This window comes from Trachurus trachurus (genome assembly GCF_905171665.1).
Source record: "Trachurus trachurus genome assembly, chromosome: 22".
NCBI lineage: Eukaryota > Metazoa > Chordata > Actinopteri > Carangiformes > Carangidae > Trachurus > Trachurus trachurus.
Window position 1 is genome coordinate 20,355,903 of NC_139907.1, and position 25,632 is coordinate 20,381,534.

Consider the following 25,632-nt stretch of genomic DNA (forward strand, 5'->3'; position numbering starts at 1 on the left):
GTCTTGTCCAAAAAAAAAAAAAAAATCTCATTATAGTCAAAGTGCTGTCCATTATCTCCATGCTTACATTACCTTCACTGGGCAGGAAAAGCCTGGAAATATGTTTGCACCAAGGGGGCAGTTGTCGGTCTGAGAAGTGAAGCTCACTTCCGCGTTCAAAAAACTGCAATCCCCTCGGATTCCTCTGGGGGCTGGTGTCAGAAGGGAGCATTCCCCATAGACCCCCATGTTAAAATCGCCGATTTTACATCCTCAGTAAACATGTTAAAAGCCTGGTGTCAGAACGTTTTTTCGTCTCAATCGATAGTTTCTACCCCCGCACACACTCTGAGGGGGGTGAATTTTTTTTTAACTCTACCGTTTTACTGTTATAAGGTTAAAATTCTGGCTAATTAGGGCGCAGAAACGTTGAGTGACAGGTCCAAGCAGCTCCGTGGACAGCTGCTTCGAGGCCAGTGGGCGGGTTCTCGGCCGGCCAATCCAATATGGCGCTGTTCAGGCCGCCATATTTGAGTCACAAAAACGACTCCCCAAAACCAATGGGTGACGTCACGGACGCTACGTCCATTCTTTTTACAGTCTATGGTTTGCACATGCTGCAGTATCACACAAACAGTTTGGACAGATTGTATAAACAAAAAAAGGCTACAATGACCACTATGGCTGCTTCAGCCTTTGCTTTGGGCTGGATTCAGTGTTAAGAACAGCATAAAGGTGAATTTTTTGCATGAGTAAACTAAACCCAACCCAAAAGCATCCAAGCTTTGGCCAAATTGTACAGAATACACTAAACAAAAATATAGAAGCAAAACTTTTGTTTTTGCCCCAGTTTTTCATGAGCTGAACTGAAAGATCTAAAATGTTTTCTATGAACACAAAAGGCTATTTCTCCAGTCAGTATCTAGTGTGACCACCATTTGCCTCACGCAGTGCAACACACCCCTTCATATAGAGTTGATCAGGTTGTTGATTGTGGCCTGTGGAGTGTTGGTCCACTTCTCTGGATATTGGCAGGAACTGGAACACGATGTTGTATCAACAATCAACAACCTGATCAAGGAGAAGTGCTTACTAACACAGATTTAAACACATTTGTGAACAATATTTGAGAGAAATAGGCCTTTTGTGTGCATAGAAAAGTTTTGGTGATGGACTTTTTGAAGTTTGTGTGAAAAATAGATATTCAAATACCTGCTTATAAGTAACAAATACATAATCATTAAGTATAATATAGTACCTCAGTGGATATCCTTTAGATTTATATTGCAGCCACTATAGATTTAACAATTGAGAATTTTTTTTTTTGATATGATTTGATAACTGATATGCTAGCCATTAGTCCCTTTGAGTTACAGCAGAGCACAATCTGAGCCAGAAGCAAAGGGTCAAATATGGACATTAGCTGGGAACAAACAAGGTTTAACATGACTGATAGATAAGCCAAAAAAATAAAAGTAAACTCCAGTATTTTATACAAGCATGAAAGCTTCACAAAGTCCTGCCCTTAAGCATATGTTTCCCCCTTTCTCTGGGAAAAGATACACATGAGATAAGAAATTGCAGCCTGTAATCAACAAGAAAACACAGTGGCCATTACTGTAATGAACAAAACACATAGTAGGTGAAGACGACAGAGACTTCACAATGATCTAGGGAAACTGGGACAAAACAGATCAGTTTTGATCAGTTAACAAGCATTGGTCGAAAATGAAGTCACATGTTCAAAACTCTTAAAGGGATAGTTCAACATTTTGGCAAATTGGCCTATTGCCATGATCCCTATAGTCATAGCAGTAGGTTCATTACCTTTATTTGTTGGTGCAAGCTATTTTTACAGTAGAACGGCGGAGCAGAGCCGGGAGCTGCTCAGAGCTATGCTACAGAGGCTAGTGGGATTTCTTGGTTTCCCTCATCAAACTCATCAAATACACAATCCAACAACTCAAAAATGCTCTCGTGGACAAGTTGTGACCTGCACATCACATCCATATTCATAGTATGAGATAATAACAGAACCTTATGAGACTGAGTTGTTTTCAAGGCAAATGCAGAGACTGCTTGCTGAAAAACTGACCCTGACGGTAATGCGCATCAGCTGTTTTGCATGAATTTACCTCTAAAACAGCTCCGTCTCATAACTTTCTGTTATTATCTCAATGTGCAGGTCACAACTTGTCCACAAGAGCGTTTTGGAGTTGTTGGATTGTGTATTTGATTAGTTTGATGAGGGAAACTAAGAAACCAATTAGCCTCCGTAGCGTAGGTTCAGCTCCTCCGTTCTAAAAATAGCTTGCACCGACAATTAAAGGTAACAAACCTACTCCTAAACTATAGGGATTATGGCAATGGGCCAGGGTGCCAAAATGTTGAACTCTCCCTTTAACACAGCCTGCAAAACACAAGTCCATGTGGAGCAAACTGTGAATCACTCTTCATTGCTTTCACACAAAATACATTGAGTGACCACAGTCACCAAAATTCAGCAGCTCTTTTCTCAGTTACTAGTTCATCACCTGCAAAACACTGAAGTTTTACAGCACATTTTTCAAACACTTTGTTCAAAACAGTTAGAAACACAATCAAAACAAAACAAAAATTGGGCTGCCACATTGAAGTCTACACAATTTCATATCAAAATATTGTCATACAAATCATGTAGCTACAAAAGAAATATGAAAAAATACTGAAAATAAAAATGATGCAAAAAATATGAAGAATGAAAACGACTGAGGAAGAAATGTGTTCGGGCAGCAGGAAACTGTGGATGTCCTAAGTCAGACAGCAGCAAATATTACAGTGTGAGCCACTCTGTGTCATGATCGGTCATGATGTTTTGTCATCATTGGACCCTACAGTACAGAGAGGTCAGAGGTCAAGAAATACAGCATTTGTTGTTGTGGGGTATAAGTAATGTGGTATTTGACCACACTATCTGGTTTGCTGATGTTAGCCTCAGTTAAGGCAGAATGGATGTTATAATGCTAATGTTCTTGTTGTCTTCCTATTTTGTCTCTTGTTGTTCAGAAGACCATTGCGGTGAAGCAGCTTTACTGTAATTCTTTACGTATGTAAAAAGTATTTTTCGTGGGAACTGTAAATCACTATGCACAATACATTTACTGTAATTGAAGCAAAATGCTGTGTTGCCTATTCATTCTAGTTACACAATATACAACAATTTAGTGCACTCAATAAAGTGCTATGTTTTTCGTTGATAAAATACTAATTTATCTGAAAAAAACCTTTAAAAAATATATTTAATGAAATGCTTCAGTATTGACCACTGTTTGATAGCAATTGAAAAAAAAAACTGTAATGATCCGTCATGTGCAGTGTGAGACTCCAGGGCAATGACTGTGGGTTTATTGTACTGACTCAGATTGAATATAAGGACTTGTCTCAGATGGACAGTGGCTCAGAGGGTAGGTCAGGGTGCTGCTGAGGTCAGTGACCCAAAAACATTTAACAGTCAGACACATCAAATACATTTCAAGGCATATGAATAATGATGATAATCATGATGAAAATGTAACATTTTAACCACAATAAAAAATGGTGTTTCCAGTGTAACCTGCTGTATGTAGATGGAACTAAATCAGTCTCCTTTGATCTGATCAATGATCACTACGTGTGTGTGTGTGTGTGTGTGTGTGTGTGTGTGTGTGTGTGTGTGTGTGTGTGTGTGTGTGTGTGTGTGTGTGTGTGTGTGTGTGTGTGTGTGTGTGTGTGTGTGTGTGTGTGTGTGTGTACGCCTAAGACAAATATAACTGAAAGGAGTGTAGCGTTGATTAAACTGGGTGGTACAAACCTAACCTGGCTGACACCGGCTGTGGCTGCCACAACCTCACCTGTGCCAGTAAATACATGAACTTCATCCAATCACAACAGGAGGAGTTCACTGTTAGGGAGGGAACAGAAAAACAAGAGAAAAAAGCAAAGGGAAAAAGAAGACTGCTGTTTCATTCAATTTCATTTCAAAATTGTACATATTCAAGGAAATGTGTACTTTTTTTTTTAATGGTTGTGTTCCTCATAGTTTTAGTTATTCGTGTTGTCCACCTATAATAGGCCATACATCCAAGGCATTTTTCAATAATCATAATATTTTCACTATATTATATGTGCTTTACAGTCAATATGGTTAAATAACATTGTAAATACAATATTATTACTTTTTTCCAAAATCATCCTGTTAATCGTTGGCTAGATAATAGATTCCCTCGGCAACTTGCATAATGAAATGATAAATGATGAAATGTTAGACCTGCATCGCGTCAGATTTATTGTTTTTATTCCCTGACTCTTGCCTCACAGGTAAAAGCCTGTCAGTTTACTAACTCTGCCTCGTTGAACTGTAGGTCTAATTTAAACATGAAATATAATCTCAAACAAACCATCATCTATCAGCTCTCTACCCAATTAATGGGAATGACAGTCTCATCTTTACTCTTCACAGTCCAACGGAGGAAAACGAGAATATTACGCCTGGAAGAAAACTATTTGGGTAAAATTACGACGTCTTGTGACGTAAAGACGCATTCGGGGCCTCCCCGTCGCTTAATCCAATCAGAAAGTAGGCGTCAGTCCACGCCACGGTGTCATTGGGTTAAAGTTTCTACCACTACCTCGCTCATATAAATAATAACAAGCGATATTTGGGGTTAGCATGCGTGGACGGTACCTGCCGGACAAGTAAACGGGCCGTTAGCTGAGCACATTACCGGTTTGCTGTTAAAGCTGAGAGAAAACGGTGCGGCAGGTACAAGCAGCAGAGGCAGCAGCAGCAGCAGTATGTCGGTCGACAGCGTGTTTAGGACCCGCTCTCTCGGGGTGGCCGCCGAGGGTCTTCCTGATCAATATGCCGACGGCAAAGCAGCGAAAGTCTGGCAGCTGTACATCGGAGACACGCAGAGTAGGACGCAGGAGTACAAAAGCTGGGTGGTGTCTTTGCTGAGGGAGCATGGGGTCCGGAGAGTGCTGGATGTAGCCTGCGGAACAGGGTAATGTCAGGCCAACTCAGCAGTTTACATTGACACGTTTGTCGGGGCTTTGGCCGAACTCCATTTAAAGTTGCATCAATTTAATATACATCCTTAAAACCAGCAAACATAACACACCTGCATGGAGCTTTATTGCTCTTTCAAAATCAGTAGCACCCAGTCTTTCATTCGGCATCGGTCCTTACCTCCAGGTAAACTGGCACTGTTCAAATGAAATGCTACTTAGTGTGTAGGCTATGTGATTGATTAGGTCTGTTTGTAGTTTGTAGTATGTAATTTTAAAAAATGGATTGAACAGTAGTAACGCAGACACAGTCATCCCATAGGCGTACATTTTCATGTAGCCTAGGGAGTGACTGATGATAAATTTGTTAATGTTACCTTTCAGGTTTGTGAAAGGGTGTGACCACCCTGAATGCACAAGATCACAATATGGGGCTGATTTTGCAATAAGATAATAAAACTATGTCTCAAATGTTAGAATATAAGATGCTTTAAGACCTGGATAACTTGTGTCATTTTACTAAGTCAATATGTGATATATCAGTATTTTTTTAGTATGAATAGAACAGTTTTCAGAGAGGTAGGTAGGCTATATAGATGAACTGGAGGTACTGACTCTCAAATTTGACTGGAATTTCAACCCGTTGACCTTGGTAACCCCTGAACAAAATCCGGATTAAGCCAGAGAATAATGAAAGAAAGTGCAGAGTTGCACAAGCCAGTGTACCAGTTCCTGCCTCTGGCAGGAGTCTATGGCTTGGATTTAATGTTATAGCTAAGAAAGCTCATGTGCTTGTAACAAAAGCTTCAAGGTGCCAGAGTTATGGAGCTTTTGAGGCTTTTCATGCTATTGTTTGAAGAGCTGAAGGCCAGTTTGTGCAGAATACCAGATGCAGAGTTCAGTGGTTGTTGAACTGGCACTGGGTTGCTGCAGTGAGTTTTGACTGGTTCCCCTGTACTCTGTTTGCTCCCACTGATAGTGTATCTGGGATCTGGGACACCAACAAGGCCACTGACTGAGCTCAGACCAGAAAACATCACACTTTAACCTGTGAGCCAAGACCCTTAGTTAACCTCAACTGGTCTTATCTGGGAGAAACTGTGCAGGAAATGTACCTTTATCACCCACTACTATCATTTACACTGAAAAAGTGTTCAAATAGCGCTAATAATCACTTTTTACCACCTCCTTTATTCTGGGTCAGCAACACAGTTATATGCAAACATTGCAAAGCTTCTTATCTCACAGAGCAGAGGTGGACTGGATGTGTTGAACCAATATGGAGAAAATTAGCACACTGACTTTGACCCCATTTCATTGTAGTAGTGTGTCTCAGCAGCACGGCCATCTGGGGCGATGTAAACACGATCATCGTGGAATGAGGTTACAAATGGCCCCTGCTATTTTTGGCTGTCAAAGTGTCCGTATGGACTCTCCAGTTGTTCTGTCATCAGAGTTAGAGGCAACTTATGCAAGAGCAGTTTGGGATTTGCAGTCTCACTATGCATAATCACTATGACTTGCTGACTTGTGGCATTAGTCTGACTCACAGAGGGATTAACTTTAGATTTATGTTGTACAATTGCAAGTGAATCAGACTTCTGGATTAACCTGAACATGAGGTTAAAGTTGAGCTAAAATTACACCCTGTATTAGTTACTATTAGTCTTACTACGCTGTTACCTATTTGTTAACAATTTAAGTGTACTACATTTTCCTATGGTTACCGCCCAATGACGCTCACTCCTGTGTTGTCTTTCTTTGTTTTTTAACCGGGACTTAATTTAATCCTGTTGTTTGAATTTGTCTTTTCTTGGATACTGTTTAACATTAACTTACTAGATACTGTTCTACTACTGGGTATCAAATATCAACGATCATAACCAATACCTGTAAACATTAAGGGAATATCCTGTCTGGGGTGTTGTGGTATGATGATGACATTCTCACATTTGTTTTTGTGGTTGTCGTCTTTTCTTTTTTTTTTGGTAGACGCGGTTTCGTTGCCGTCAGGCAGTTTGGATATTGTCTCTAGCTAATGAGCAAACAGTGTTTTATAACATAAATCACCTGTAGTATTTGAACAAAGTCTTACTCAGGCTCCGTTGAGCCGGTTTGACATGGGAGGGCTGGGACTTGTTTTTATGCTTTCAGAAACATTTTTTGTCTTCACATAGACGTCACTCCTCTTCTTTTTTTTTTTTGGCTTTTTCATGACTTTATTAGATAGTGCAGTTGAGAGAGAGAGGAAATGGGGAGGCAGAGAGAGGGGGAATGACATGCAGGAAAAGGCCGCCCGATGTGGGATTCAAACTGGGGCCGTCTGCAGCGAGGACGATAGCCGCAACACATGGGGCACCTGCTTAACCTCCTGCGCCACTTGGTGCCCCAGACATCTATTGTAAAATCTTTTTGGAAAGTCTATTTCCTCACAGAAAAGAATATTTGACATCAGTATGCAAAAATCACCAGTGATAAACATATCTGACTTTGCTATGGTACAAAATAATGTCGGTGCTGTTTTATAGGTTTGTGATATTGGATTTAAAAAAAAAAAACAGAACTTATGTTTTCAGATCTTTTTTATTGTTATCTTATTTTGCAGTGTGGACTCCATCATGTTGGTGGAGGAGGGCTTTAACATGGTGAGCGTGGATGCCAGCGACAAAATGCTCAAGTACGCGTTGAAGTCAAGATGGGAGAGGAGAAAAGAAAAAGCTTTTGATCAGTGGGGTATGGCAGTTTTTGCTTTTTTGTCAAAATTGAATGTGCAAAACATTAAAAGTCACAAACTGTTGTCTTTACTTTGACATTTTAAGCTAGAAATTTTACATTCGGTGCATACCCAGAAAGAATTAATGCAGCGCTCCTCAGGCGACATCCTTATGTTTTTTGTTTTTTTCCCTTTTTTTCACCTTTTTTGGGCCTTCATTTCTCTCTTATCTGCAGTTATTGAGGAGGCCAACTGGCTGACGTTATCAGAAGACATTCAGAAACCAGGGGATGGCTTTGATGCTGTTATCTGCCTTGGTAACTCATTCGCCCATTTACCAGACTTTAAAGGTACGTAGTTACTTTAATAGGAAAAAAAACCTTCTGTCATCTTGTATTTGAACTGGGTTGGTAAGACAAATTCATCCTAAGGTTGATGCTATGGTTTATGATTTGTATTGCGTTGACACAAAGAAGTGCCTGTCACACCTGTGGCCATACCTCATAAAACTGATAGATGCTGGATTAGCCCTCCCTCAGTACATCAGTGCAGCACGGTGAAATGTTAAACAACAGGAGAGCTGGAAAAACAAGGTCTCACCTGGTTTAAACTTTCTCCTTCATGTTCTCCTCACTTGACTTCAAGTATCGAAGATGTCTGATATTTGTTCCACACCTTTTCAAACTAAACACGATTTGTCCTTGAACCTATGTTGATGGTATTTTTGTACCTGACTCCAATCAGCCTCACATATCCAAGATGTCATTTGGATATATGAGACTGCTTTTGATTTAATTTGTAATTGATCACTGATCATGTTCTAACGCTCTCAGGGGACCAGAGTGACCAAAAATTGGCCCTTCAGAACATTGCCAGTATGGTCAGACCAGGTGGGATCCTCATCATCGACCACCGTAACTACGACTACATTCTGGAGACTGGGCGGGCGCCACAAGGCAAAAACATCTACTACAAGGTACAACAACATCAACTATTCATGTTATATCAGCAATAAGATGAGATCTGGGTTTAATTGTCAGCTAATGTGTTACTACCCACTCAACCTGCAACCAGGTGTCTGACACATCACCTGCAGTTGAGATCATTATCAGTTTAATGTGAACTGACTCTTCATGATTAGAGTAATAACTTCTGTCGTTGCTTTGTGTGTTTTGCTCTCTGGATGTTGGCAGGAACTGTCAGCTACCCACTTAGCATAAAGCTATCATCAACATGCTTCCAATCACTGATTCCACTCTAGCATCAAAGTGCAGGGATTCAGTCCCTGGTAGCAGGCAGCGCCCCTGGCCCTCCACAGAAGCTGTTTGTGATGTTTCCATCCACAATGGCTGTTATATAAAGAACTGAATTATTGTGTGTGGCTGGAAAAGAAAAGAAAAAATCAAATAGTCTTCCTCACCATATGTAAAATTTTATTGAGTGTGTGAATGCCAAGAATCTTATGGTGCAGTGTTGCCAAAAATGTGTTTTCTTTTCGTTATTTAGTTGTCCTTATTTTCCCTTCTCTGTCTTTAAGTATCTACTCACTTCACTATTAAACAGACTATATAGACCGACATGGATCAGTTTTGGAATGATTCCTGAAGAAAAGTGAAAACACTTGCATGATTGTGAGAAACAATTCAAAGGCATCAAAGATGCAGCAGGGCACACAAAATCTCGATTTTTAATCTAAACTTTCTGCACACTAGCCTCTCTATTTCTTTGTGTAGAGCCCTTTGACAGACAGTATTGTTTATGAATGGTTTACATACACTATCCCTAGCAGCAGCTGAGTTTAAGACCTAAATCTCTAGTCAGAGCTGCCGGATATTGTGAGATTTTCATTGAAACTGGCTCGAGTGAAACATAAGGAAACGTGCATGAAATTGTCGAGTTTTAAATCCATTTTTTCAAGTCGGGGGGAAAAAAACAGATCATGTCAGGGTCACTGAGGAAGAAAGGCTGTCTGGGATCATATGAAGACTTATGTTGCCAAAACTGATATGTAGCATCTACTTTGCTGGAAATATTACATTTATGTGGCTGGGACTTCATAAACAGCCAGTCCTGCAGTTGGCTATACCAAGCCTCTTGGCAAATATTCATATATATGAAAAAGACAAAGACACAACAGCAGGTGCCAAACAGCAATGATCCATATTTGACTTAGGTTATTTTCCTCATAACAACTACCATATTCTTTAATCCCACCAAAGTATGAGCTATCCAGCTGGAAGACCTAGATATAAGCACTAAGTCAACAGTTGTGTGCTAGAGAAAAATCCACTTCTGATACCCCCATAATCCCAGAGTCTGCTCTCATGGTCCAACTCTCTATGCCGTAACAATAAGAGCAACTTCCTGGTGTCACTTCTAATGAGGTTTCAGTTTTGCTCACATGTGGACAGGACTGACAAGACAGTGAAGAGGTGCTGCCTGGGAGTATGGTGTGTTGTCTTGTATAAACGTGTGTTGTGTTGGGTTTTGTTTTGTTGCAGAGTGATCTAACTCAGGACATCTCCACCTCTGTGCTGTGGGTCAACAACAAGCCTCACATGATCACTCTGGACTACACCATCACCGTGCCCCAGGCCGCCCTCCAGAATCTTCCTGAAGTCAGGTAGGTCAGGTCTCTAAGAGGGCTGAACATGGTCTGCAACACTAATGTGCATGTGTCTAGGAGTGCAGTTATTGCCTTTTTATCACAATTTTTTGATAATCTGTGTTTTTTTTTTCTTTTTTTTTTCTGCCAGTTATCAAATAAATAAAGCGTTGCAATGGTGATATATTCTTGTAGGTCACCCCAGAAGTAAGCATCGGCTCTGGTTCCCTTGATAAAAAGCCAGCATTTTAATTAAATGTCACCACCACGTAACTCCCAACTTGTCATTTGTCTTTGCCCCCTCTACAAAAGCCTTAATAGTTTAAAAAATCACTAGGGGGTCGTTGTTTGGTGCAGTGGGTTGAGCAGGCGCCCCACATGGAGAGGCTATAGTCGCTGCAATCGGCCCCGGTTCAAAACAAAACACAACAAACAAAAACAAGAACTTTTATTTGAGGAGGAAGGAACCACAGATGCTAAGATGTTAACTAATTTCCAGCTTTTTGGACTCTATTAATCATTTCAGCACGGTTAACTGAAATAGAAATGGTATGTAAATCTGGAATTGCTCATAAGCAATTCCAAAAAAACGAGAAGATAATTTGACTCTCACATTTGTGTAAGTATGAAGCTACGGCCAAAATTGAAAAAAACAGTCTTCAGACAAACCAGCTGCTGGCTGCAGCTTCACATTGAACAGAAAGAAATGAGAGTGGTATTGATCTTCCCATCTAATTCTCAGCAATAAAGCAAAATAGTTTTTTTTTTGTGGCTAACCAGTCCTTTCACATGCAAAACTGAAATAATAATTCATATCAAGTAGTAAATATTTTCAGTTTCCAGCTTTGTGTCTCTCAATTGCTATTGTTGTCTGTATTGAAAATAACATGTGAAGGAATGTGAGAGCACACAGTTCACACAGCCTCTCACGTTGGCAAACACACATCCACGATTTAGAGGAGGTCGAGTCCCCAGACTAAATTACAGAGTCCTCACAGCTGAAACACATCAGGTCAAGAGGATGTTGTATGTATGTGACCTCAGGCTTTTACAAACACACTGGAGATGGACTGATGAGCACTTTTAGAATTGCAGAACCACATATAGCACAAATTATGACCTAGAAGACTCAAATAAGACATTGTGTGATATCTTTTTTTTTTTCAACTTTCTAAGCTCCATCTCAGATCAGGAGCAAGATTCATGACACCATAGCAGCTGACTTCTCACTGCCACAAGTCATGTCAAACTGGGATCACATTACGTTTGATAATGAAACAGTATTTTCTCAGACAGCATTCTTTTTAAGGTTGTATTTAGCACATCAAATAAATGACTTCAACCCATCATAAACATGCATATCAAGAGGATCATACAGGCAGATATGAAGGATTTGATAATGATAGTGTTGTGGTAGCCTCTGTGCAACTCTTTGCATAATGTGGCAACCTTTTCATAACATTTGTCTCCCAGTGCGAGTTGTTGTTTTGCTGTGAAGACCCTGTAATGTTGTTCTAGACTCTCATACAGTCAAGGTCGACGGACTCTATACTCCCAGACATATCAGACACAGTAAGAAGTACATGGTTTGGGTGTCAGCAGGAATAATAGTGTGTTTGTGTGCTCCGTTTGTCCTTCTTAGTAAATTCCGCCTGTCCTACTACCCTCACTGCCTGGAGAGCTTCAGTGGTTTGCTGAAGGGGGCCTTCAATGGAAAAATGGAGCACAGCGTCTACGGAGATTTCAAGACGTACGTCCCCGGCCAGAGCCAAGCTCCCTGCTACTTCATCCATGTCTGTAAGAAGAAAGCCTAACAGCCTCACCAACCAACAGCCCCACTTCACATGCGCACAGCCAGGAAAATAATGAAGCTTCCTGCCCTCTTCAAGTCCCATCATGCTCTAACAGTCCCCCAGATTTGGGCAAAATCATATTTGAATATGTTTGAAAAAGATTTCATCGTAGAGTTTTTTTAGAAATAAAACATGAAGTAACAGATTTTTAGTCTTGGGAGATTTAACCTCTTCAGTGATGAGAACAGAGAGATTAATGTCATCCACATGTCCCTGACAGACTGTGACTACATCATTACTGTATAAATAATGAGACTGGCTTTTACCGGAAGTTTATTGTCAGTGATTTGTTTTTATGGCCAGGAAAGTTGTATATTATACAATTTGGCTTTAGAGCTGCTACAAGTTTTCAATTTCTGTAATAAAATGTCAAATCAATAGAAACTCTTTGCTTCACCAGGAACAACTGGCCGATTTTAATCTCTATATGTTCTCATGGCATTAATGATTAGCGTGATTGGTGACAGTCCAAAATAGGTCAACTACATTTCTGGAAAATATATTCAAAATCTATTGGACCACAGTTTTGTCCATATCTGGTAACTTCCCTACATGCCGTGTGCTGCTTTTGTGTTTTCCTCTTTTCCTGTTTCCCGCCTTTCTGAACTTTGATATCAACATGGTGCTGTACATTAGTAATATTCCTCATGATGGAGTACCTGCTGTTAATGCCAGTAATGTACTAAGATATATTCTTAGACAGCTGTATTTTCTAAGTTTACCACAAGGGTCTTAAAAACACAGATAAAGTATTTGTGTTTTGTGAGTAAAGTAGTCATAATTTTTCATGTATTTTCAAACTGGAAAGCAAAAGAATAGCTGATTTCATTCTCTCCTACTGCCTTTGTGTAAGTTCAAGCAAACCTTTGACAGGCACAGTGTGACAGCAGTTTGAATATTTTAAGTGAATAGCCTTACTTTTTGTCCCCAGTTTATTCCGTTTATTTGCACAATGGATGATCACTGACGTCTGTTTAATTAGACCAGGATACAGCCAGTGAAGCCTGTGAATCACATAGATGTTATTTTAAACTGCCTTCCCTGAATGGGAGGCACGTACCTGTCAGTCAGTTAGATAAACACGGCTCCGCCCTCAAGTGTCCTTGAGCTCCTCACTAAAATCTCTACCAGCTCCAGATCTAATTGACCTCTGAACTCTGTGAAGATGGGGGAACAAAACAAGAGAGCTTCCACTGAAGCCTGCTCTGACATAGTTTTTCAAAATTGAATAGAAATTGCATTTACTGTTGCAATTAGGCTACATTTCACCCATCTCTGTCAAGTGTACTTTGAGCCAAAACAGCCTTTCATGTTCTGGTAATTTGTCCCAGTGGATTTATGACAGGCCCGGGGTTGAGTTACAAGTTTAGTGTTTATCCAAAGGTACAAACTAAGATTTAATTTATGGATAAAACAGGGTTTAGCAAACTGGTTAAAAATGCAAAAAGTTGCACCACAGTACAAACAAGGTATTTCCTTAACCCTTGAAAATGTGTTATCAACCAAAGATTTTCAAAAGAATGTTTTTTTTTGTTTCAAAAGAAGGAAAGACTGAATGTAATCCAGTTGTGCTTCAAAGATGTATTGTGTAGTGTCTAAATTAATTGAGTTTACCAAAATAATGAGGAGAATGATGATGGAAGAATTTTTGGGCGATAACCAAATTTAAAACACTTTTCTTTTTTCTTTTTTTTTGAATTACAAGAGAGCTCCACCACTGAGAAATCAAATATTGTCCCTGCCCCTGCTGTTTGCCAGCATGGTGCATTCAGATGTGTGCCACAAAGTGTACGGCATGCGGTAGCTGTAATGACTGAGTTAATATGAACAGTAGGTTCAGGATATGATGAGAATGGCTGAATTTCAGATGGGTTAGGATGTTAGAGTAGAGATTAAACTTTCTCAGAACAGTCTTATGTTGACACTTCTGTTAAGAACGTGTAAAGGATTTTATAAAGTTTACTGCTTACGTGATTGTTGGAATTCTTTTGCATGATATTAAAAAATTGAATTAAGTAGTGTTTTAGTGTCATGTCATATGTATGTGGTGTTGGATCAGTAGTGATAGCTTGGTCTATTTCTTGAAGTAGAAATTTCATGGGGATGATTTAGTGTATTTCCCCTGACTGTAAAGGGTTGGGGATTAAGTACTGTATTACTCTTGGGTAACATAATAGTATAGTATATAGTGTATATGTTTAATTAGTATTTTAAACTTTAGTACACTACACACCTTTTATACACTACACAAAACGGTAAAACGGTTGTTTCTCCTGCATCCTGTACATCAGGTTTAGTGCATAATGCAGGTCTGACACAAGAGGGCGATGTTACATTAAGTAAGTACTCAGATACCAGGTGAAGTGGTGGCAAAGTCCATTAGTAAACTGCTGCTTGCTTTCTTTCCGCATGATGAATTTTATCACTGTAACCAGTGTAATTCTTGAACTTTAATAACAAACAAACATTTAAATCCAAGAGAATGTCTCATTTGACTTTAATGGCACTGGTCTGGTCTCAATAAAGTTTATGGTGATTGCTATCTTACTTTGAAAATCCAAGACCTTTCCTTTCCTTTTTTTTACTTCTCTGTGGAAGTTTACAACCTGTAAAAGAAGAAGTAAAAGCTCTGGCTCTGTTTGTAGTCATTGCAACAATATGTGTTGAAGAGCAAAGACTTTAAGAAAGTTACAAAGAGATCCATTGAAGCACACAGGTGTGTTACTGTCCAACGCGTTGTCTGTGAGTGACATTTCCTGCATCGTCTATCAGGCCTCTGAGCATGAACTCGCTCACCATCATCCACCCCCCCCCCCCCCCCCCCCCCCCTCCCTCTCCCCTCCCCTGGAGTGGAGTGTCTGTAGCTCATCTCGTCTCGTGTCTCCGAGGTATACTATCAGACTGTGGTAGACGGCCGTGCAAAGGAATTGATACACAAACCAGATGTGCGAGCCATTTGCCAGATGTGGCTGCTCTGCTTTGCTTTGCTCTACTTAGGGGAGTCAAAGTGGTCAACCATGACTGGCTTTACTGGGAAGGATCACTTTCACAGCACGTCATTGGCCAAATCAAACAAAAACAGAAGGAGCTGAGAGAGACACATTGGATGGAAAGAAGGGGATGAGTAATTATGATGAATAATGATTATACTCAAGTGCCTTAAAAAGGAGTGAAGGATAAAAGGAGTGGAGTTAACTTATTCATACACTATGTTCTTCTTGAACATTTATTTAGTAGAAAATAATCTTTCCCATGATTTCCTTGGATCATGTACCATTACTAGGAGGGTTTTCAAATCATACTTTTTGACCCTAGTATTTGACAATGAGTTGATGAACTCCAGCCGTCAATACCCTACCTTTCCATTAAATGTCATGTAGGTATTGACATGTTCTCAGCAGTTTTTTGTCACTTCTCCCCATATGCTCAGTCATTTCTGGGCAATAAGAACAAGAAATCTGTACAGAGTGGAGAAACAGCAGTTTGTTTATAGTTAATCTTCTGTAACCAGACTTGCATCGTGTAAAGCTCACAGATGTCTGGAGAAATTTGGGCATATTTTTGGTGAGAGGAGCACAATGGCCTGTTGTAACAGCTCAAAACCAACCATGAAATGAAATTATGGACAACTTGTTTGTGCCTAACAAGACATTAACAATGTGTGTGAGTACTATTGTCAAACTAGCCAATCAAACTTCGTTCAGACTTTTTTGGCAAGTTCTTTATTCCGATTTACAAGTTGGATTTGCCAAGGCAGTTCTGCTTTGACTATCAGTCATAGCGATAAGCGACCAAACATAACCCATTAAATATGACTAACATTTTCATATTGATGAGGAACATCATGTTAACGTAGCCTACAGTTTGTAGTAGGCTAAGTGTTGTAGTAACTGCAATGAAATAAAAGGAGGGGTTTTGGGAAGCCCATTGGGATTTATGTCAATGATCTCCATGACCATTCTTAGTGTGATTTGGCATTTTCAGTAAAAAAGGATATTTCTTTTTCATTGAGTAAGATGAGAAGAATATACCATTATTATACCCTTAGTCTAACTATAAATCTGCAGCCAGTGCCAATAGCAGAGGGATAGGTAGCTACAGCTAGATGCTAACCAAGGTAAAAACAATCTGTGCACCAGCACCTCCAGAACTCACTAATTAACATGTTATATCTTGTTTATTTAATCCATGCAAACACCAAAGAGTAAAAAAAAAAAAAAAAAAGAACATGCTGTGGTTTTATAGGGGTTATGTGCCAGACTATTTCCGCACTAGTTTCCTGGAGTCTCAGCAGGTTGCCAGGCAACCTCATGCTACCCAGCCAAGAAAATAGTTTGGCACATAACCTCCCCGTAAAAACCACAACATGTTGTTCATGTGTTATTTTGTACAGCTTCACCTTTAGTGTGCAGACATGGGAGTATTGATAATGTCACTTTCAGCCAGAATGAATGCATTTCCCAAAATGTCACTTATGGTCATTTCTCAGCAACATTTCTCTATAAAAAAACAACAACAACAACAAATGCACAGAAATTAGTGAAAAAAGAGAGAAATTGAAAACGTTGAAAATGTGAAAGTAAAGATACAATCCACGAGCAGACCAGATAGAAAAATGGAGGTGGGTCTTTGACGACATTCTTAAAATAGAAAAGGACGATGGAAAAAAAGAATAGAAGGTGAGAAACAAGATGTAATAAAACTTTAACATCTTTGCCAACTAAATCTTCCAAGAGAAACTTCAACAGAAAAGTGAGGAGTAGAAACGAGGCATGTAAAGAGGTGAGACTGAAAGTGGTAAAGAAAAAAAAAATGATGCAGGAGAAATCCAGAGGTGCTGAAAGAGAAAAAGCTGAGGAGGGAGGGAAAAGTCAGACGGTATCTAAACTGGCTTCAGCTGCTTCCACCGTGAGCTGCCAGATGATGATTTTCCAGATGTAAGGAGGTAGGAGAAGAAAAGGGAGGGGATGTGGAGAGGGAATAAAAACTGATTTTTCACTTCTCTTTTTATTTGTCTTTCTGTGAGTTTCCAAGACCAATCTGAGTGTCTTGAAACACTACAGCAAGGTGAGGGTCTTGAGTGCTTTGATGGCCTCTATTAGCCTCACAGTCCACACAGGGACGATGCTGCAACAAAAAAAAAGAAAGAAAAATTTGTCAAGCTTGATGTCTTCCAATAAACTCACTGAACTGCTTTCTTTCTCCACCACCTCTCCCCTCTTTTCACTTCTTCCTCCCACATCACTGATCGTTTTCTTTCCAGGGCGCATGAGAAATGATGTTTTTTATGTGTGTGTGTGTGTGTGTGTGTGTGTGTGTGTGTGTGTGTGTGTGTGTGTGTGTGTGTGTGGACGCAGAGAGCAAGACTAAGGAGTCCCAGCTGTCTCTTTCCCAGCTGCCACTGCTTGATTCCTGTAGAGAAAAGTGGACACAGCTAAAGAATAGATAGTTTGTGTGTGTGTTTGTTTTATCGTATCTTCACCTCTTTGTTTGCGTACATATGCGTGTCCTTTCTGCGATGCGTCATGTGTACATAATGTCTGTGTGTTTGTGTCATGGCTCTTTCTTGAAAGCTCTCCCTGGGACGGGCCAAGTTGAGGGTCTGTAAGCATTTATAGAGTCGTTATAATAAAAGAGTGGGTCACACCAAAAACTCAACAGCAGCTCTGGGATTTTCCAGCCCTCCACTCAGCCTGTGCCAAGATACTGTTTGGACAGAGAAAGCTGGAGATATTGAATGCCTTGTCTAGTGTTACGCAGGGGAATAGCCTAATCCAGACTGGGCCCATTCTTTCCCACATGAATGGTGTGTGTCTGTGTGTGCGTCTGTGCTCTGTGTCCATGTTTGTGTGTGTGTGTGATGAGAGGGGCCAGTAAGAGAATCAAGAAACAGACAACATCCTCTTGCTGTGGAGAGAGAGCCTGAAGAACAATAAAGCCTGGTGAGTGAAGGAAGCACTCTGGCTAGCGGCCCGCGACTGGACAACGCTTAGCTTGTTTTTGGGTCCTAAACAAATAAATGACAAAGTTCCTCTCGGTTTCACAAGCTCTCACACACACACACACACAAACAGACCAACACATAAGGAAATCAATATGGTTTATTTATGACAGAAGGATTGCATGAGGACAAAACAAATGCAAGCTGTAATCAATCTGCAAGACTGGCAAGGTTTGAGAGAGCACAGAGACAGATTTGTAATTGCAGTAAAATTCTGCACTCATATTTTTCTCCCAGTGTTTAAACAGGGACATATATCAAAAGAGAAGGCCTGAATTTAATGGTTGGGACACAGTTATGTCTGTGGACAAATTACCACAATGGGAAATCGCCCAGTGTTCAGGCTCACAGAATGACTTCACTGGTGTTCACATGTTTGTTATGATGATAAAATATATTTTTTAAATGTTAGTTAAAGTTTAGGTACAGTTAAGGATAAGGTAAACCTAAATACGTAAGAGTTATTGATAACATAAGGAGCACTCAGCACAGTGTGGGCTACAGTGAGTCGCCATTGGAAATATGAGCTCATGGCTGCTGGTTAGCAGGTTAGCATGCAAACTTCAGTTAAAGACGTGATACATTGGTGTTGCTTTGAAATAATAATCATGGTGTTTAAATATTCTGGACGGGCAAAATCAAATTATATTGAGATTTGGACTTTGAAACTAATGCAAAGGCCTCAGGGTTCAGGTTTTTATGGAAGGTGGAAATTATGGCGCCAAGATTTTTCTTATCGTAGAGATAAATGCTGTTATAGATAAAATGTCAAGTGTGTCAGAATGATGAGAGGGAAGAGACATCAGGTTAGAGGATTTATACTGAGACTGTTTACATTCTGATAGTTATCAGCATAGTTTTTCATAGTTTTATGTCTCTGTTAAATGTCATGCTTGTACTTGTTCAGAGTGTATCACCTGCCTGAGAGCAGGAAACGTGCATTCATGAATTGAATGTGATAAATTTGTGAATTAAGAAGATTTTCTTCAACTTGTTCATTCATTTGCTGTGAGGACAACTTCCTATCAATCTGACTTTGTGTGTATGTTTTGTGTGTGTGCCAAACCTCCCTACTGTAGCTTGTCCGGCCTGATCTCCAGTTATAGCTCAATAAACTGTTCTGTGGTCTTACTGTACATGAAGCTACAGCAGTGTATGCTCATTAACACATACACACAGACAAAGTCCTTTTATGTGCACACATTTGCGCACCTCACTCCTGTGGAAAAAACACACACATATACACAGAGAGAGAGGTGCAGTCACGACAGCCGTGACTCTGAGGCCTCCTCACAACACCCTGTTTGGTTTGTTTTTCTTCAGTTGGACTCTAAAAAGTTTTGGTGTGTGAGGTCTCCCTCTCTCACTGTCTATCTCTCCGCCCAGCTTCCCATTCATGCCGTACACTTGGTTTTCGTCCCAGCGGTCCTCCAGGTTCATTTCAGAGTGTTGCCAGCTCACTACAGGTTAGACAGAAATAACAGTCAAGCTCTCCAAGTTAAACAGCAACCTCGTCATACCGTTTGAAAGCCCCTCTGCTTCCTCTGGGCCGCCCACCTCTCAAAGAATGTGTCTTCAGTTCTCTGAGAAATGGCACAGACTGTGCACACACACATGCACATGCACACACAAACACGCTCGCACGCACACACACACACACACACAAACAAAAACATGTGCACGCACCCAAACAAACCAGCAGGCATGTAGAAATGAACATACAGATGTCATTTTCACACATACACAGACAGGACGCACATGGAAGGTGTAACTCTTGTGCGCACAAAGCACACAGACACACAGACACACACAGGCTCTCGCAGCAGTGATTTCACTGACAGTCCTGAGTACACTGCGTCTGTTGTTCAGAGGCTTTGTGGGTCCCAAAGAGTGGGGGTGGGGCTGCGGGGGACAGTGGTGGGGGTTCACGGTGGATATCCATTTCTACACACACCAGTGAAACAGCATTCATTCTCCTAACTGCAGCCACATGGTGAGTTCCCCTAATGGCATACTGTACAGCACATCCTGCCCTGTCCCACACACTCATACACTCACACAAACGCATGGACATCATCACATAAAATTTTCATAAGATGGGTTTTTTTCCTCCTGGCAAGTCTGCTCCTGCACTGGCTCATGGTTTCCACAGGTTTTTAAATGTTAAGGAAGGATTTAGGTAAAGCCCACACTCATCGCCATTAAACATCATAGTGTGAGTCCAGTGGTAAACTCCCCATGAAGTATCAAGAAGTATGACATATACTGTAGTGATATCCATGAGAGCAATTTTAAAGGGTTCATCCTCTTAAGAGCATACATTTGCTTAGTAATTTGAATGGCAATTACTCCTGCGTGTCCTCAAATTGTGTGCACTTGCTGCTTGACCTGCTTGTCATCATCAGGTTAAGCTTCCTTTTGGTTTTTTTATATTTCATCCAGTGAGGATAGTATACATGTGTGTCAAATTCCACACAATCCATACCATTGATGTTGCAATACTTCAGAAAAAGCCAAACTCATGGTGGTGGTAGACAAAAAGTCAGGGCTTCACTGAAGTCATTGACATTTACATTCCTTAGAGGTCATATACAAACATGTGGTTCAGCTTTTTTCACATAACGTTTTAACACAGTGTTTGACCCATGAGCATCACTGTTAACGTGCAGGGCACTGCATGAATGAAGTGCTACATTCACCGACAGCAGCAGAGTCACCAGCATGTATTTGTGATGGATGGAGGGCCATCTGTGATAGGTTTAGGCAATATCAGTGCTTTGGCTAAGTGTAAGAAAACTGTTAATGGCAAACAATTTTTTCTTTATTAAATCAGACCACAGTGCTCTAATTTTCTCTGACCTCAACTAAATACTGTTAGCGCCGAAACGCAACCATAAAAAAAAAGATTAAAATGCTGTGGTCAGAACTAATGTGTTAAAAAGTGGCGCCGAAGGGACCCAGACTAGGCATCCATATGACATGGGAGTGAGAACATGTTGGTGATTTGGATTCAGCCTCTAGGGACCATGGATGTTCTACCATCTAGTAGTTGTCGAGGTATTTTACAGGAAAAGTGAGAACTTTGACCTTTATAGCACCAGAGGAAAAGTCAGAGATCAACAAAGTTAGTAAGATTCATCATAAATGTCATGTATGGCAATCCATCCACTAGGTGTGGAGATGTTTCAGTGTGGCATCTACTGTCCCCACAGTCAGCCAAGCTACTAAAAAGCAGAATGAAAAAGATGAAAATATAAATCTAATAATAATTCATTAATTCCAAACATTTACCTCATTATTTATCAGCATAGTTTAATTATGCTTGCCTGAAGTGACTTTTATAATGTGTTGTACACCATCCCCTCATTGCAGTATTAAAGTGAAGCTCAGCATTGTCAATGTTTTCATGTAACTGTGGTTGCTAAGCACGTCGTGCTACCAGGGAAAAGTTTTGTAGTTGGATTCTTGATGCTGTTTCAACTACCATCTTCCATAAATTTAACGTTGTGGTTAAAACTTCATCTTCTTTTGTCATAAAATTGGCCAATTTGTGTTTGTTTGGACTGTGGAAAGTTATTCTGTTTGACTTTCCTCCCCCTAGATGAGAAGTCCTCCTTTTATTGGAAATTAAAAGCACAATTTCTGTTCCCAGAAAGCCCAGACACATAGTTTTGATTGAACTACATTTGTATTGAATTTGCAGGGGATGTTGTCAACAAAGCCCTCTCTTTGCCGTACAACAGTTTGCTGATGCATTTTGTAAAGCCACTGGAAAATCACATTAGGGCTGTTTTTAATCTCTCTCCTCTTTTCTTTAGTTAACATTGATTTTAAATGCTTTTTTCAGTATTACATTAATACGTAGGAGGTATTTTTCTCTGTGACTCACACTCAGACACTGGTTGTGAGTGGGAGTGATAACAGAGATAACCCTAAATGGCACGTACTGGGTTTCCTGCCCTTTAGTTCAAATAAATGCAAAGGAGGTAGGACTGAATAAGATTTAACCAAAAAAATGAAAATGAAAATAAAAGGTAGCTACACTCTAAGAAATGAAATGTTGATTTTACTCAACTAAGTTATGTCAACCGGTCCCACAAAACTGTGTTATTTAAACAGGAAAAGCAAATCACTATTAATGTCAACAACACATATTAAGTAAATCTAACATAATATTCTTACGTTAAAGCTACATGACATTATTATATTGCATAAACACAACAATATTATGTTGGATTTACTGACACCACATTAAGTTAACTTAATATGATTGAGTTCAATTAACTTAACACAAATGAACATTATTAAGGTGGTAGGTTTGTGTTAATGCAACACCCTAGTTGTACTGGCTAAATCAACAAGTTAAATAAATACAATTTAAGTTTCTTAATTTCACTTGAGACTTTATTATACTCTGGAAACATTAGGAAACAGTGGGACTATTACACAACATGTGTATAATGTTGTAATATGAGAATGCAATGTGTTTGTGTACAATATACACATCACATTCACAAAAACTGAAAATATACTTAGGAAATAAAATTAAAGAGTATAGGTACATCATGTTACTCTTTTAATCCCACACCTGATTAAATCCACATTTGTTGAACCATCTAAGTTGTATAGATAACTAAAACATTTGGTTAACTACAAACTGGTCAACCTAAAAGTTATGTTTACTGAAAATGTCAAAAACCTGGAATGTATAGACCTTGCTGTTCAAGAATCACTACATCATGCAACAGAGGTTCAAATATCTTTTCATACCCAAAAGTTTTAACATAATCACTTTTGCATAACAGTGCCAAGTAGATTGAAGAAAGGGACGAGCTGCAACCAGGAGGTAAATTACCTAAAGTCCAGTGATTTGTGATGCTCGCCATCCTAAAGGACACATACTGGTTTACATTTAAAGATAAAGTTGTATGATTATCAACAAGCTTATCAACTATATCTTTACGAGCAAGTAACTGCTAAAGAGACTTTAAAGGGAACATATTAATACTAATTATGAGCTGGTCAACCTGGAGGTTATGTTTACTGAAAATATCAGAAGCTGTGCTGTGTGATATAGGCAGCGCTGCTGAGGTCAAAATGAAATGTAACTCCTCAAGCAAGCCATCAATTGCTGAACATGGCACATGTGAAAAAACCTCTAATTTCAAAAGAACAGTTGCCAATTTTTGAATGATTGTTTCTTGCAAGTTCTCATTTGGTGTGTCAGTTTCAATCAAATTATGACAATCTAAGTCTGAAGCAGTTTCTCCAAGATCACCTGGATGGTCTTCAGATGCATATTCATCACCATTTACATTACCACCTTTCACCAATTCAACTTTAAAGTCTTTAACTGTGCAATGTGGATGCCTCCTATTCTTATGTGATTTCAAAGTATTTCAAATGTAGTACATTTGAAAACGCACAAGTTACTGTTTCATAACGCTTCAGATGGTTGTTGATGTGAGAAAAATACTCTCTACTAGATGGTATTTCACTTCCAGGGCACAAAGGGCATGTAAAAACTCCTAGTTCTGCACTTCTAGTACCTAACACATTTACATGACATCGACTCAAATGAGTTTTAAGAGCATTCCATGTTTTGAATGAGCATGGACATTCATAGTATGTGCATGGATATTAGTGTCTCTGACCGTAATGATAATGTTTCAATTTGTAGTGTTTTAATAACTGGTACCTCGTAGATACAGTCTCAGGGCACTGTTTGCATCTCCACACACATAGTGTGTGCATGGATATGACTGTCTCTGACCATCATGACCATGCTTCAATCTGTGAGGTAAGATTTACTGCAGACCATCTTACTTTTACTCTTTATGAATTCAAACTCCATCACTTGTGTAAAAATGTACCAAAAGGGGAAAATGTCAAATAACACAATTAAAGACCAACAAAAACAATGTCTTGAAACTTGACAAGTCCAGCATCAGTCCACAGTCCCAAAGCGCTGGCTTTTTCTCGAGTACGGATCAACAGAGATCCGATCCAAATCCAGTTCTTCTCTACAGTCTTGATGGCACTTCACTCATGCAGTTTGTTTTTGAGGACTTGCACCTTAGTGGAGAGCTTGTTCCCATCCAATCCCATCACCACTTTTTGAAGAAACTCAAAAGTGTATCGCAGGTCCTTGGGATAGCTCAAGTTTAAACAGTAGATCAAGCCAAACAGGGCTGCGCAGCCATTTCCCACATCTCTGAGGTTTTGCAGGACCGAGCATCCTTCAACAAGGATGCCAACATCTGCGAGTGGATCTGTTGCCTCTGCTCCCTCTGGTTGCACAGCGTAGATGCCCAAAACCACTTTCTCCATTTCTCTCTCTGCACCTACATCAACATCCTCAAAGTGGCAGAAAGAAACAGAAAGAAACAATATTAATAAAACATATGTATTATTAATGTATATTTTCCATTAATATTTTCCAGTTTCTTCCAAGAATAAGACTGGTAATTGTGTTTGTTGAACAATTAATCTACATTATCCTATTAGGAAGTACTCCTTTGGGTCACAGAGATCTGTTGCACCATGGTTTGCAAAAACAGCTTCAAAAATGAATAATTAAGGATTATCTATGAGTTTCATGGTTGTTGTTTTTTACAGAAGTGATTCCTATTATTAACCTGCAGTGTATTTTCTAAATTTTAGACTTGTGACCATATACTGTATATTCATATATATTTAAAATGTGTCCATTAAATGTCTCTGCTATCTTTGATAAAGTTGTAGCTATCCAGACAGGTTTCTGAATATTAACATGACAACAGTGTTTAAAAAGCTGCATTATTTTATATTAAAGCAGAAGTGAGTGATCCGGTGGTTTTCGCTAATGCTGCGTTCCAGGCAGGCTTTTGAAATCATAAATTACAGCTTCAAGTCACAACTTACGACTTTGTAGCGTTCCAGGCAACCCACTCGTGTTTCTCCGACCTGTTTTACCGGTGAAAGTCACTATAACGGCCACTCGTAACTTCTGACCCGTGAACTCGTACCAGATCGAACTGGTACAACTTCACAGGTCGGAAAAAAACGAGTTTCCTTGAACGCACCATAACAGTCCTCGTCCCTACGTCACCACATTCACGGCGTTCCTTGGCTGCACACACAGCCCTGCATGCCGTTCTCTCTCCTCATTGGATAAAAACTGTAGGATACGATAAATGTTTTCTCCTCGGCTCAGAGCAGAGCAGAGTGACTGACAGACCCGTGTTTCAGACCAAACACTCTATAGAAGTGATTGCTGTCGGAAGATAGAACTATTTAAGACTTATATTAACACAAATATATCACTCACTTCTGCTTTAATTAGCTATAGTAAAAGCTATGGATGATTAACAGTGTCATAACTCACCATGTACTTCTTGACAAGGTTGTCAGGCTCTTCATTTAAGTAGACGCATAATGCTTTCAGTATGCATTCCCGTCTTACGTCAATGCTTGG

General features: G+C 39.7%; 2 protein-coding genes across 2 annotated transcripts in view; one reads left to right on the forward strand and one right to left on the reverse strand.

Annotated features, from left to right (window-relative positions):
* LOC311005757 (serine dehydratase-like) overlaps positions 1-25,632 on the reverse strand; it is a 231,964-nt gene that overhangs the window by 108,622 nt on the left and 97,710 nt on the right. The window lies entirely within an intron of this gene.
* Positions 4,655-14,196, forward strand: gnmt (glycine N-methyltransferase). The gene is made up of 6 exons (XM_083999024.1): positions 4,655-5,000; positions 7,610-7,737; positions 7,954-8,067; positions 8,551-8,693; positions 10,219-10,340; positions 11,965-14,196. The coding sequence occupies exons 1-6, from the start codon at positions 4,792-4,794 to the stop codon at positions 12,134-12,136; spliced, it is 888 nt and encodes a 295-aa protein (XP_083855150.1). The 5' UTR covers positions 4,655-4,791; the 3' UTR covers positions 12,137-14,196.

Excerpts from the sequence above, each read along its gene's own strand:
- gnmt (XM_083999024.1), top strand. The coding sequence starts at position 4,792 with ATGTCGGTCGACAGCGTGTTTAGGACCCGCTCTCTCGGGGTGGCCGCC. Across the intron at positions 8,694-10,218 it reads GCAAAAACATCTACTACAAG|AGTGATCTAACTCAGGACAT; the intron begins GTACAACAACAT and ends GTTTTGTTGCAG. Across the intron at positions 10,341-11,964 it reads CAGAATCTTCCTGAAGTCAG|TAAATTCCGCCTGTCCTACT; the intron begins GTAGGTCAGGTC and ends TGTCCTTCTTAG.